General features: G+C 34.3%; 1 protein-coding gene and 1 long non-coding RNA gene across 2 annotated transcripts; one reads left to right on the top strand and one right to left on the bottom strand.

Annotated features, from left to right (window-relative positions):
* Positions 1-1,446: 1,446 nt before the first annotated feature.
* LOC145642997 (protein FAR-RED IMPAIRED RESPONSE 1-like) lies at positions 1,447-2,430 on the bottom strand. Its single transcript, XM_081694158.1, has one exon. It carries the CDS (start codon positions 2,428-2,430, stop codon positions 1,447-1,449), a length of 984 nt encoding a protein of 327 aa, XP_081550284.1.
* A 271-nt stretch (positions 2,431-2,701) lies between these two features.
* On the top strand, positions 2,702-8,159 carry LOC145556086 (uncharacterized). Its single transcript, XR_014091732.1, has 2 exons — positions 2,702-2,851; positions 7,708-8,159. It is a non-coding gene; the product is annotated as an uncharacterized LOC145556086 (long non-coding RNA).
* The last annotated feature ends 6,436 nt before the right edge of the window (positions 8,160-14,595 follow it).

The following is a 14,595-nucleotide window of genomic DNA, read 5'->3' as shown; positions in this document are numbered from 1 at the left end:
CCTGTGAGTGGAGTAGTTGTGGGCTTAGGCACCTTATTTTGCGCCACAGAAGAAGGGGTCCCAGCAACACCTGCACCACCTTCCTCTTCAACAGCATCAGCATTGCCCTTAGCTGCCTCTTCCTCCTTTTTCGCAACCATTACCAGCACTTCATCAACTCTCAGGTCCAACAGTTGCAGCATCTCTGTAACAGCCTGAACAGCTTCCATACAAATAGACGCCTTTGAGCAAATTGGTTCATAACTCCCCATAAGTTTGTGATACTGCCTCACCTCTTCGCTTTTAAGTGGATCATGGTACGCTACTTTTACTCGTGTGTGTTTCCGTTGAACGTCCTTTCTCCAACGATGCAAAATATATTTCTCAAGAACAATTCCAACACCACTTAGGTCATACGCCATAATCATATGTCGACAAATTATTCCATGGCACTCAAAGTGTTTACAATCACAAGTAGCTTTATATGTGGTTCTGTCAAACAAAAGCCTATAGCATCTTCAAACCTTCGTCATAGACTCTTTCTTTGCATATTTTGGCTTTATCCAAACACAGTCCTCCATTATAAACTCAATCACAGTGTCTCCAATTTCTATTTGATCTAAACAACGCACATACAACATCTTGGTGCACTCCCACTGAACTTCTTTGAATTTCGTGTCCGTATAACACTTTTGGAACACCTCCTCTGCAGGAAAATCAGTCACTAATTTCCTCACATAGCGCATTGTATTCGAGTCAGCAACTATTTCGGCCTCAGCCCTTATGGTCATAGCATCACAGTAGCACAACACAAACTCAGACAAGGTTGTGTTCTTGTCAACATAACCTTTGAAGAAATGATTGAAGCTTTCCGAACGTTGTGTTGTTTTCATCCCAGCTCAGAACAATTCTTTCAAATAGGCTGGGATCCACATCCGCCTTTCCTCAAATAGACCTGCAAGTATCATATACAAACATGAAATCAGTACCTCTAACACACAATACACATAATTTAAGAGTAGCCTCTGCCACCAACAAATTCAGTAGCACATTAGAAATTCCACCTGACACCTAAAAAATTGCGGCTAATACATAAAGTGGTACATAATAATACAAAGACAATGAACAACAACACACTAGGGCTACACCAGAATTGCTTCAACCATGAAACACACTAAATCACAGTCCCTGATTCAGTGCTTCATTGATATCATCACAACCAAAAATCTACCATAAAAGCATTTAATTCAAACAAATAAAATAAGGCTCGTTACCCTTACCTTCAAACCAAGTGTTGTCTTCTAGTTTATAATAATCCACTTCGTCCGTCCAACGACGTACAAATTCTTCGATATCTAAACTACCATAAATGATATTCTCAAACTCATCCTTCACAGCATCATAGTGCTCATGCTTACCCACATACTTCCAAAACTTCTGAAGGATGTGCCAAATGCACCACCTATGCTAAGTTTCACTCATGGTCAAATGCACAACTTTCCTAATAGCTGGATCTTGATCCGTCAGGATCGACATTGGAGCTTTGCCTCCCATACAATGCAGCCATGTCCTCAACACCCACTCGTAGGTCTCAACCGTCTCCCGAGAGATCAATGCACATCCAAATAGAATACTCTGACCGTGGTGATTCACACCTACAAACACAGCAAAGGGAAGGTGAAATTTGTTCATTAGGTATGTACTGTCAAAACAGACCACATCGTCAAACTCCTCATACGCAGCTCTACTCCTAGCATCTACCCAAACAACATCTTGTAACGCACCATCCTTCCCAAACCTACAAAGATGGAATTTTTTTTTATTGTCTACACTCATTTTGTTGAAGTACTCTACCATTCTATTGGCATCACCCTCAGTTAGCTCTAGTCTTTGTTTCTCAGCCACCGCATTCTCCAAGTCTTTCTGCGTAAATGACATCTCATCCACCCCATTCTTCTCCCGTGCAAAACAGCTATACATCTGAGATACCTTCACCCTAGACTTCTTTGCATTACACACACGTTCCACCAAGTGTCCATTCTTTGCCTCCAACTCATGCTTCCTGAACATTGTTACATCCTTTGCTTTTCCCGGTGTAACTATGTGACCTTTGTGCTCCAAGTGTAGCCTTCGAACAACCCAATTCCCATCCTCATCAACACTAGCATACAACTCGACCTCACACCCGCACTTTTTACTCTTCCTTTTCACAACTGTTTCTTCATCTTGCAACAACCCTTCCTTAAATACATCCACTTTACGCTTCCTCGAGGGTCTACCATAGCAGTCACAAGTCCACTTAACATTCCTTTTCAGCTTACAATACCTTCCATCCCCTAAATCAGTCTTCACCTTCCCAAACCCAGCTGCTGCCTTCACTATACCAAACCCCCTTTGCCTAGCATACCTCCAAAAATAACTATCAAACTCATCCAAACTTCCAAATACCATACCCAAAGTCGAAATGGAGAGAAAGGAAGGGAAGAGAAATGGTGAGATGGAGTATCTTTCATTTGGATAGCAAATGAGGAAGGGAGGGAATTGGAGGGGAGAGAAATGGAAGGATTAAATTGTAGGAAATTGATCCCTCCAACAATGGAGAGATTTGGAAGGAAAACTCATCCTTCTTCCCTCCCCTTCCTTTCCCAGTTTCCTCCCCTCGTCTTCTCCTCCCTCCCCTTCTTTTCCTTCCCTTTTCTTTATCCAAACAAACCATTAAGGACCCACCAAGCTTTGATAAAGTTCCACTTATTCACAACTTTGCCATTCTATATGTTTGGAAATCAATAGGAAGCGCTATAGTTTCCCCTCTGAAATCCTCATTCAACTATTCAAGCGGCTCCTGAGATTTCTCACCATTGTGGCTTCCAAGGTAATTTTTCTTTTCAATTCTTTTCATTTTTAATAGTTGAATATCAATTTCACAAGCTAGGGTTTGTTTCAAACTTTCGTTAATAGTTATAATAATCAGTTTTTGGCTATTTCTAATGTGGATAATTGAGCTATTGATTATAATTACCGAATATGTGATTGATTATAACAAGCAATTTTTTTGGTAGGATTTTTCTGTGTGCATTTATGGTGATATTCTCAAGTTGATATGATAATTGAGTCAAAAGTGGTTGATAATGTGTTCCAGGTTTGTTTATAATGCTTTAATGTTAGCACAAAACTATGAAAATCCACCTTTTCGACCCGGGAAATCGATTCGACTTGAATTGATTAGTACACATTGCATTCTAAGTATGTTTGGATTATTAAGATATAAAATTAGATTAATTGTTCCAATTTCCTTTTAAGTTTTAGGGTACAATCTTAGACTGTTTAATTGGTCTTTTGGAGCTCCCCATTGAACAAATTAAGCAAAAAATAGCTTTAATTACTAATTTATCATACAACCAACTTTAGGAGATGGGCATGATCAATTGTTTTCCTAGTTATAATAAATTGGTTTGTAGATTTTATTCATAATGAAACAATTATAGAGTATCATATTGTATCTTTGATTTGTTGAAATTTAAATGTGTCTTTTTGTGTCTTGAAGGTAAATTTGAACTTGTTTAAATAATTTCGGAAAGGAATTTTAATCGTATTAAATTTATTAGGAGTGTGGATTGTGTATTGTTTAAGTTTAAATCTATGTTAGATTCACTTCCTGAGAGAATAATGCGTCTCATTAGTCGATCAGAGGATAAGACAGTCTTATAATTATAAAATATGTGATTAGTTACTGTGAATTTATTACATTTTACCATAGGTGAACATTCGGATTCAAATGTTCATGTTGACAACATGCATTCAGATGCCTAGCTGAGCCATTTCATAAAAAGTTTGGCTGCAAAATTAGTGAGGGAAAGAGAGAAAACCGTTTTATGGCATGTACTTTAGAAAAGCTTTAACTTTCTTCTTACCAGGATATTCTATGGTTCCCTTTGATTTTAGCAGGATGGCTTAGATATTATTTATAGATCTAATTTCTTCGTGATTGAATAAATGTATTTGTCGTATGATCTATTGAGAGTAATATATTACTAAATAAGACCGGCTTACTGATGGTAAGCTATATGGTTTATTTGCTCAAAATAGCTCTTCCTCCTTTTCTAAAAGTTGTTTCTCATAACTTTTCCTAGGCACATTTTTAAGCATTACCTCTAACTATGTATCAATTAAAATTATAAAACTTAAATAATCCAAATCGAGACGAATAAAAGAAGCCATCATGAGTATGATTATTGTATATATCTTTTAGTACTCATTGTTAAAGTTTGAGCTATTTTAACGAGACACTTCATGAAAAAAATCTTATAGGATCGAAGGTTGTATAAAAGATAATTTAAATACTCCCTCCGTCCCTTAATACAAAGCCTCATTTCCTTTTTAAGTGAACCAAAATACAATGCCTCTTTCTATTAAAACATTGTATTTTTTGACATATTACCCTCTTTTATGAGTTGTCATCTTTTATCCTTTATTTTTTTGTACTTTTAACATCAATTCCCAATACTTTCTCTCTCTATGAGGATAATGTAAGAGAGATTGTGTGGAAATGTGTAGATGTTGTGAGCTAAAAAGGTTAGTTTAGTAACCCAAAATAGAATTAAGTAAAAGGAAGTCGAACTTTTTGAAACACCCAAAAACGGTAGTGAGTAGAAATGTTGGAAATGGTGGGAGTATTAAATAGTGCCACAAATCAAGTTAAACAATCCATTTATGCTTAATGAGAAGGAAAATTTGATTCTAATAATCCAACCTTTGCTCTATTTTTTTTTATTAATCCAACCTTTTGATTATTCACTAATAATCCAAGCTTTACCCCCCATTCTATTCTATTAGGCCAAACCGGTAACCTACCTCTAATAGCAAGTCATCTTGCCACGTGTCACACTATAATTCGTCCAAATATAAAATTCAGAAAAAATTCAAATTATTTTTAATTAATAACAAAAAAAATATATTTTTATTGTTTCCCCTTCCTTCAACCTCCATCCTTCTCTTTCACCCTCATCAATGGCCCAGCACCCCCATCCTCTACATTCCTTCCCTTTTTTCCGGCAACCTCACCTTTCCCTCCCTTTTTTCCGACAGCACGCATCCTCCTTCCCTTCACTTTCTCGGTAGCCCTCTTAATCTCCACCGCAGCCTACCCTTCCCTCCATTTACCGGCAGCCCTCTTAACCTCCACCACCTCCCTGCTCTACCTCGCACCAACACACGCACCGCAACTCTCACATAGCCATACAACCCGCAACACCAGCAGCCACTACTACAACTCCCAGCAACTATGAGATACAGAATTGTAGATCAATTTTCCGACCACCTTCCCTGGGCTCCCTCTTATTGAATTTCCAACCCGAAAACCCCAATTAACCCAAAAATTTAAAATCCCACTCCATGATCCAGATAAACCCCCAACCCGATCCCAAACCCAGAAACCCCCCACCTGGCCTCCTCAAAATTAATAAACCCACATTCGCATTTTTAAAAAAAAAATTGGGTTGTTGTTGGAGTATTTGTCAATTGATTTTAATGGTAGAAGGATGAGGTGGATTTGCAAGGAGTAAGAGTGTGTGAGAGAGAGAGAGAGGGGTGGACTTATGGGAGGTAATGAGGTGGCTGAGTGGGTGGTCGGAATCGGAAAACGGACGGGAAGGGGCGGCAGGAAGGTGGGGGTGGTCACGGAAAGGGAAATTGGGTGGATGGGGAAGAATTACTTTTGTATTTTTTAAAAATCCTTATTTAAAAAAAAAAAATTGAAAATGAAAACAATATAAAAAATTTACCTAAACAATAGGTAGCAGGTCAACTTGGCCTAATAGAATAGAATGGGGTGTAAAGCTAGGATTATTGGTGAATAATCAAAAGGTCGGATTAATAAAAAAAGATGGAGCAAAGGTTGGATTATTAGAATCAAATTTTCCTAATGAGAATGGAGATTTTTCAATAGACTTTCACTTACTTTCCAAATGCTTCTGAAACCTCTGTTTACTGAACTTGTTTAATCATGTTGCACATGAGTGCAACTCTAAGTGTTAGACTTTGGCTATTTTATAACATTTCTTATCTGGGTTGAAATGCACTCGATGCAGTGTGAGTCTCAATTCCATACCCATGTTAAGAGTTTGATAAATATGACATGGATACTTGAGATGAAGTGAAGAGTTGAATTCACATAATTTTCAACACATAAAAATGTTATTGAACCTCTGTTAATCCTGCCATCAAGGACATTTGAATTGAAGAAAGAATTAATGGTAACAAGTGTACGGGTGTCATTGTCATTCAATACCTTATCAACCCATTTTTAATTTGTGCCTTCATGAGAATTATGACTTCATATGCCTACAAACCATATTCATCATAACAAAAGTTTTTTGGATGTGCACACATATTTTTGCCTGAATATCCAATGTAAACTATAAATTGTTGAAAATCTAACAGACTGTGGGGATACCTCCCCTTAGATGGAATATTGAATATTGGTCTTGTTGGATAAAACCTCTGATTCAGCCCCTTTCAGCAATGTATGATAGGCACATATTTCTCACTGCGGTTCCAAAGCATCTACAACATTGGTTTTGTATCAATGCACTTCTATTACATTGAACTTATATTTGAAATACATCTAAGCAAATTTTAAGTACTCTTTGATCCTTGTCTTATTTCTTCTTCCTATGTAAATATGAATGAGTGCACCAAGGCATATTATAATCATTCTTGTGAGGTCATCATAAAATGTAGCATGCTTAAGACTGAGAATGAGGGAAGGATGAAAAGATTATTGAGAAGAATATGTACAATGATGATGTCTGGATTTTCACTTTTGTGCATAAAATTGGATTGTGAGGCTCACTGTATTCCAGTTGTTATAATGGATAAGCCATAATTGGTGATCATAACACCAAACAGTAGTTAGAATTGACTGATAGTGTTGCTAATTTAATTGTATGTTGCTGTAACTGTTGATGTTGGTGAATTCCTTCATCTGTGATTGTAATATGATGAGTTTTATCAGTGATTTTAATACAGCTGGTGCTTGGTAGATCAAACTTGGGGCGTTTCTGTTTTTTTTTATATATGTGCTTTAGCTGCTATTACAACATTTGTTCCCAAGCTTGAAGACTATTGCTAAGCAGCATAAGTATGGTAAGCTAGCCATTATCTTATTGTCCAACATAGAGGTAGGCTTTCATAATAGCTAAAGACAGTGGGGTAGCTAACATGGGAGTGTCTTAGGTTTTTCCAGTTGTGACGGGAACAATAGTTTTTAGTTGCTTCATGTCGTATGTTTAAAAAAAAAAAAAAAAAAAGGTTCTGTAGGAACATAGTGTTAGACCGGACATCCTTTGTATCTTATCCATGTCACACAACACTAGATGATAGACTTCCAATGGTATTTTAGGTTGTTTCAGCTCTGTAAGCTCTATGAACTTTTATCTGATCAGCAGAAATGTTATGAGTGCTATTGCTGGGCTGTTGTGTTTGTGATTTACAGAGTAATATTTATGAGTTATTCAAGTTATTTGTTACTTTTTTCTGCACCTAAACAATGTATTAATGTGAATCATGCCATAAAAATTTCGCCCAATATGCTGTTTATTTTTGTTTTTTTGAGGAAATATGCTGTTTATTTAAGCAACTCATACTCTGTATTTTTGTTCAGCTTGACAGTTTAGTACGTGGCTGTAGCCATTTTTTCTAATGCTATTATCTGTGTATTTTCTCATTCAGCCATTCAGGTATCTAAATTCTAACAAAAGTTTCATGGAACCTTCATATGTCCGAGCCACAATTCGTCTTGGATCTGAGAATCATACAGTCGGTGGAAGCACAGGCCGTCTCTCAGAACAGTTGGTTTCAATGAAAGAAGAAAGCATGACCATATTGAAGGAATACATCACCAAAACTAATGCTCCAGCTGATGTTCCTGATGAACCACTTGAAGGCTCTTCAGGAGATGAAGATGAAATTTCAAAGAAGCCGAAACCAAAGAAGCAAAAATGATGTACTATTTGCTAGTAACAAACATTCTTGGAAAATGTTGAAACTGAATACTCCGTTAAAAGCTATATAATTAATTATTGATTGTAGAAGTTAAAGAGAATATGTACTAAGTACAAATTTGAGAATTATAGAGATTAGCATAAATTCCCCTTGCAAGAAAAAAGTTATGTTTGTGTTCTCGCATTTAGTCTTGAGAGTAGACGGTCTCCTAATTAACTTTGGTTATTGCTCTCGCAATATATGACTTCATGAGATTATAGCTTAGATTTATATTCATTCATAAATTTCCTTATATGTTACCTCTATTGTTCTCATTTTAATTTTCTACTTAAATTAGTGACTTAATTTTCAATATAAATAACTACCTTCGTTAATTTTTATGTGTAACTTTGGGTTATTATTTGTGAGATAAAATATTTTAAAGTTGAACATAAAAATTAATGGATGTAGTATTATGGCATTTAAATATGGAGTCGGTTTACAATCTTTAAGAGTACATTGTTTTGGGTAGCAGATTATTTCATGTTTTGTATACACCAAGTATGTATATACACAATACACCCCATATTGGCCATATAACAGACGTTTGTGTTGTGAAATTGACTTAATTTAGGGCTTGTTCTCATATGTTTATTTTCAGTTCAGTTCAGCTTAGTTCAATTCAGTTCAACTCCTAATTTCCTCCTCTTATAAAATATTTATTTCAGTTCAATTTAATTCAGCTCAGTTCAGTTCAGTTTCAGGTGAGTTCAGTCTATGAGAACAGACCCGTAATCTCAACTAATTTTACATGTTTTGAGGTGACATTTAGAATATAGAATTGATAGAATATTCGTTATATACATGTTTTTGTGGTAAACCAAATATATATAGAAAAGCAATTTAAAGAATCAAGCACCTTAAATTACTTTAATATTACAATGTACCCTCAGCACTCTGTTTCTTAAAATTCTTATATAAGCCATGAATGTCTCATAAAAAAAGTTCAAAACATATATGCGTAGTAACTTTCATAAATGGAGGGAGTACAAGTTTAACTAGAGCATGCTGAAGTGTTGATAATAGAATAGCTTGCATTTGGTATATTGGAAATGCTTACCACAAAATGAGAGCACATATATATATAGTAAGGTAACTCAACAAGATAACACATACGAAGTATATATTATATATTAATTTGTATATATCCCTTCATCTATACCCAAGTAGAGTACAAAAGGGACACATTTAAACTACATCTCACTCAATTAAATAGCAATACCAATGATATTTAGGCCTTTAATAAGCTACAAGCTAATAATAGCCAAGTAGCTCTAGCCAACTATAATACAAGATCATGATCTACTAATAATACACTTAAATAAGAGGATATAAATAAATTTAGCACTTGGGGAAAGGTGTACCACATGACCTAGCAACCTTCCATGCATTAGGAGTATTAACAAACTTTTTAAGGTAAGGATTTTTCATGTATTGGCAAAGGCATGGTTTTTGCTCTTTGATCTTGCTGCAACAAACTGCTGTTGGTGGGCTTGCTGAAGTGATCGCGTTCACGCAAGGGCTAAGCTGTGCAGGGCTACAACTCACCGCGTTGGCTACCTCAACCGTGTTGGCCAACACCAGCACTAGCACTGCACAAGTAGCCATGTTAATAAAGGATGGCTTCATTTTTCAGTAGGAGAATAGGGAATTTCTATTAAATAATGTTAATTGTGTGCTTTTTTGGTTGTGTTTGTATGTGTTGGGTGACTTCTGAAATATGGATTTCACATTTATTTATAGATGTAAAAAGTTGTTGCTTTGATTGTTGTGAAGTACATGTGGAATAGATATCATATTATGTACTAGAGGATTTATTAGATTTACCTTTTTTTGGGTGCTCATGTCCTAGAGTAATTATGGGTAATAAACCCTAGTGCTTGCAATAATTAGCTGGCCAAATCATACACTATGCTTATAGGTTTAACTCAAACTTTAGAGCAAGATTGCTATGACATACAAATAACACAATATGGCATTCTCTACCACTGTGTAAGGAGTTCGAATTGTATGTGTAATCCTCAAAATCCACCTACTTGTAGCGGACTACTTCTTACCCTGTTATCCAAATAATATAAAAGGCCGTAATTGTTATAAAATAACGAAAAATATAAAAGATTACGAGGGAATTGAAATGTGTATTCTACTTATATTTTATATGATGGAGGAATACATATATATACATATACAGTACAATTGATAGAGTTTGCTTGGAGAATAATAAACCCTAAACTCTAAAAAGTTCTAGAGTGATACAAGATGGACATCACAAATATGTTTAGATAAGAATAAACCATATATCTAGAATATTCCGGAATGATATAAGGAGCATAATGGTCATCCACACGATATTTCTTAACACTCCCCCTTGGATGTCCATTATCGAAGACAGTGCCTCGTTAAAACCTTATTAGGAAAAACCCTGTGGGATAAAAACCTAATGAAGGAAAAAGAGTACAACATTCTTCGTAATACGCTCGAGATGCTGCCTCATTAAAAACCTTACCAGGAAAACCCAATGTGGGACAAAATCATGGTCAAGGGAAAAAGAGTGCAGCGCGTATTTTCTCCCCCTGATGAATACATAACTTGAGATCTTCTAGTACCGCAACAATGAATCCAATATGTTTGGATATCTTTTCATATGTAGTAAGTAAAATATCATACGTTGATCTTCGAATCTCCTAAGCTGAAGTTGCATCTTCAATTCTTCAAGACTTCACGTGAACATGTGAAGTGTCTTCATTTCACCATACATGTGTTTATCTCTAATATCATTATTTCAAATCTCTGTTTAATAGTTGATTTGAAAATTAAACTTATGTGATTATGACTTCTTCTGGAAGTTGTTGATAATAGAAATTGATGATCATTATTTGATCAAACATTCATTAATAACCATTTGATGACAAAACTTGACATTATTAATGTCATTCTTCAATCTCATATGAATTATAATATAACATATGTAATTATATACATTGATCATGGTTCTTCTGGACCATAAGAAAACAGTCTTACGCATAAGTATCCCGTTTCTTTAGAAGTTTCGTAATTAACTACACGATAATTTTTCTGCGAATACAAATAGTAAATCTCACTAACTCTTATATACTCAAACTTCAGGTTGAGATGTCAATGATATAGTCACATAAAAGTTTCAAGAGTTGATAATTGTAATATTCGAAAATTTGTAGGGCTGGGTATTTAAATACGTCGTGTATAAGTTCTTCAAGAACTCTTCTTACATGATTCATAACAAGTTATTAAATCGACGTTTCCAATAATTTCATCACAATTATAAGCCCATTGAAATATAAATGTTTATTTGTAATTTCCTTCAAAGTTACAAATACGCCATACTATTTATATTTTGAACAAACATTCACATATACCACAATTATTGTATAGAACTAATGCATCAATATGAGATATAGAAAACAAAATATACAATGAGTAATAATGCATCTAACAACTTTCAATATACGTAATGAATAATCCATTCACCTATGACTCACACGTGTATATGAACATACATAAGACTCTAAATAATGCAAGACGTTGTACAGCGTGGATTTAAAAATCCATATTTCATTAGACTTCTGGTCCATGATAAACTTATGATTATTATCATTATGTCGATATCAAAATGGACATATATTTAACATCCCTTATTCACTAGTCCACTCTATTATGCATATGCATATTATTCATCAATTCCATTGTGTACCAGTATTTTAAAATTCCTTTAACGTACATTTCGCATGCTATTTTACTATGATATCTGAATACATTTCTTATTGGTACCATCATAACTTTCTTATATCATAGGCCATCTATTATAATAATTCAGAAATCTATACCACTTTTAGGGTATTTCATTCACTATGATATTTACATACTATTACACTATTAGTGTTAACTGCACTATCTTACCAAATATCATATCTATTAAATATATCTTTATTTTGGAACCGATCATATACAACCTACACTTCAGGTGTAGTGATTCAAGTACAATTAGCAAGATTTTATCTCAATGTATTCACATAATTAATATGACTAAAATGTATCTTCAATGCTATGCAACATGAGTCATAAATAAATACTTATCAAATCATCAATGTACAACATATCTTGATAATGTGTATACAAAAGTTGACATATATATAACTTTTCAAACATATCATAAATATTCTTTTTTATTTAATTTTTTTTTCGATTTTCCCAACTTTTGCTATTTCTTCTACCCCTAAGTTGGTAAAATATCTCTTTTATAGGGGCGTCTAATTCTATACCAACTTAGTATATAAATTTGCATTAAAATTCATTCATTTGGAGGATCACAATCAAAATTTATCTCTTCTGGAGAACAATTTCAATTAAGAACCATTTATTCATTAACTTTATATTTCATGTGTATTTATTATTAAATTTTAAATAATATTTTCTCTTCTGGAGATCAATGTCAATGGGGAGACATATGTTGTGCAGTTGTACGTTTTTCTTTCTTCTCCTATTTCATATGTGCTGACATATAATAGCCCTAATCAAAAGAATTGTTATACAAGCATAAATCACTTGCTCGTAATTCTAGTAGGTGATGATCTTTTGGATCTTTAAAGACATAAATAGTGTATTTGGTGAGCTTCTGATCACTTGATAGTTGACAATAATATATAATTTATTTTGGTGAAATTCGGTCAGCCATTACTCCTTTATATAAAAAAAAAAAATCAAAACATATTGTAGACACCCATTTGTGTCTCTTCAAAACCAAACCCAGTGATGAGTGCCTTTCACGTTGAATCATAATCGAATGAAACGAAAGTGTGGAAAGGTCTAGTGTTGCGGAAAGTTTTATTTCTTTTCTCTTCTCCCTGTTTTGGAAAACTTTATTTTAAGAAAACAGGCAATCCAGTTTGGTTGGTCCATGATATGGGTCCAATAGTGGTGTAGTTGGATGGGGCTTGCAAAGACCTTTCCAACGATATATTATAAGCCCAATTCCGATGAATATTGAGGAAGTTATGGCCAATTTACTAAACTGGGCCCGGTTTGAGCTTTATGTACGGTCCAATGATCTAGGGGAGGGCCTAATATGATTTATCATTCCTAATGCAATTAGGAATGGTTTTGGTCTTCTAGAATATTCTAGAAGGTTCTTTTCATTCCTAATTCAATTAGGACTCTTTTCAGAGTTTTAATCAAGATCAAATAGCATTTTCGAAGAAATTATATTATTTTATCTTCCAGTACGGTAAATTTATCAGATTTTTGAAAACGCGTTGAAATCCAGTTTGGCGTCTAACCCCAGGCCTTGGCGCCTGGAACCAGGCTTGGCGCCAAACGCTAGCCATTGGCGCCTGGCGCTAGCCACTGGTGCCTGGTGCTAGCTAGCCAGGGTTGGCGTCAGTCCTGTTTTGCGATCTTCAGACTCTGTTTTGTTAAATTATCTTTTTTGGCTGATTTTCTCTATAAATATCGTATTAAAAACTCCGTTTTCATTCATCAACTCTCTTCATTCACAAGTTTTCATTCATCAACTCTCTTCATTCACAAGTTTTCATTCATCAACTCTCTTCATTCGTTCTCTTTCTTTCACCAATTTTCACGAATTCTTATCAACAATTAGTTTTAATTAGCTTTCCTCTACAATTCATTCATCATCTACATCTTTCATTCATCAATTCTCAACAAACATTAATTCTTTAGCATTCTTTCTTTCTTGCTTTTTCATACAAAGTTCCGCATTCACAAGATCTAGATACACTTAGCCATATTCGAAGTTGCCTTCGCCCTAGGCGTGAAAGGTTTTAATTTCTGAGGGTTTGGTTCCAAATCTCTCTATTTCAATTATTTAATTTAATTGCTTTGTTTATTATTTTCCTTGAAGTTACTAACGTGTGTATTTTGTTATTAGAAAGAGGTACGAGGCATCCAAGTAAGTACTTTATTGATTTATTGATATTATGATGTAGATATCATGCTTAGATTGTTATCTTGATTCCTAGTATCATGTCTAGGGTAATTTTAATATTAAGTATGATTGTTGTGATGCTTCTTACGTTCTTCCTAATATTTATGATTGTTAGTATCATGTTAGGGTTAAAGATTTGATTTTTATTGCTTAGTGACATGCTAGGGTTTGTTATTAATCTTGTTAGTATCATGCCTAGGATCTTGCTATTTTTATTATGCTTTAACATGATTATGAATATTATTATTGTTATTATGATGATTATTATTTTAATTATGATTTATGATTGTCATGATTATTGTGATTATGATTATTATTTTTATGATTATTATTATTATAATTTTTATTGTCATGATTATAATTATTATTTTGTTGCTTGATTATTTATTTATTATTTATTGCTTGATCACCTTTTATTGCATGTTAAAGGGAATTGGTACTTGTAATCGCGCTTAATAAGATAATTAATAATCTTGTTAGGGGTAATTTGATTATAATTCAAGTGATCGCCAATAATAGATTTGTTTGTGCATTAAATTCAACCAACATAGATAAACAGGTTTAGGGTTAATCTTATTGATTGTATGTTAGTCAGA

Source organism: Chenopodium album, chromosome 8 (genome assembly GCF_948465745.1).
Source record: "Chenopodium album chromosome 8, dcCheAlbu1.1, whole genome shotgun sequence".
Lineage (NCBI taxonomy): Eukaryota > Viridiplantae > Streptophyta > Magnoliopsida > Caryophyllales > Amaranthaceae > Chenopodium > Chenopodium album.
This window is presented reverse-complemented; position numbering and strand designations above follow the sequence as displayed.

What these genes read in the sequence shown, in the direction of transcription:
- LOC145642997 (XM_081694158.1), bottom strand. Translation starts at nt 2,430, where the DNA reads ATGGTATTTGGAAGTTTGGATGAGTTTGATAGTTATTTTTGGAGGTAT.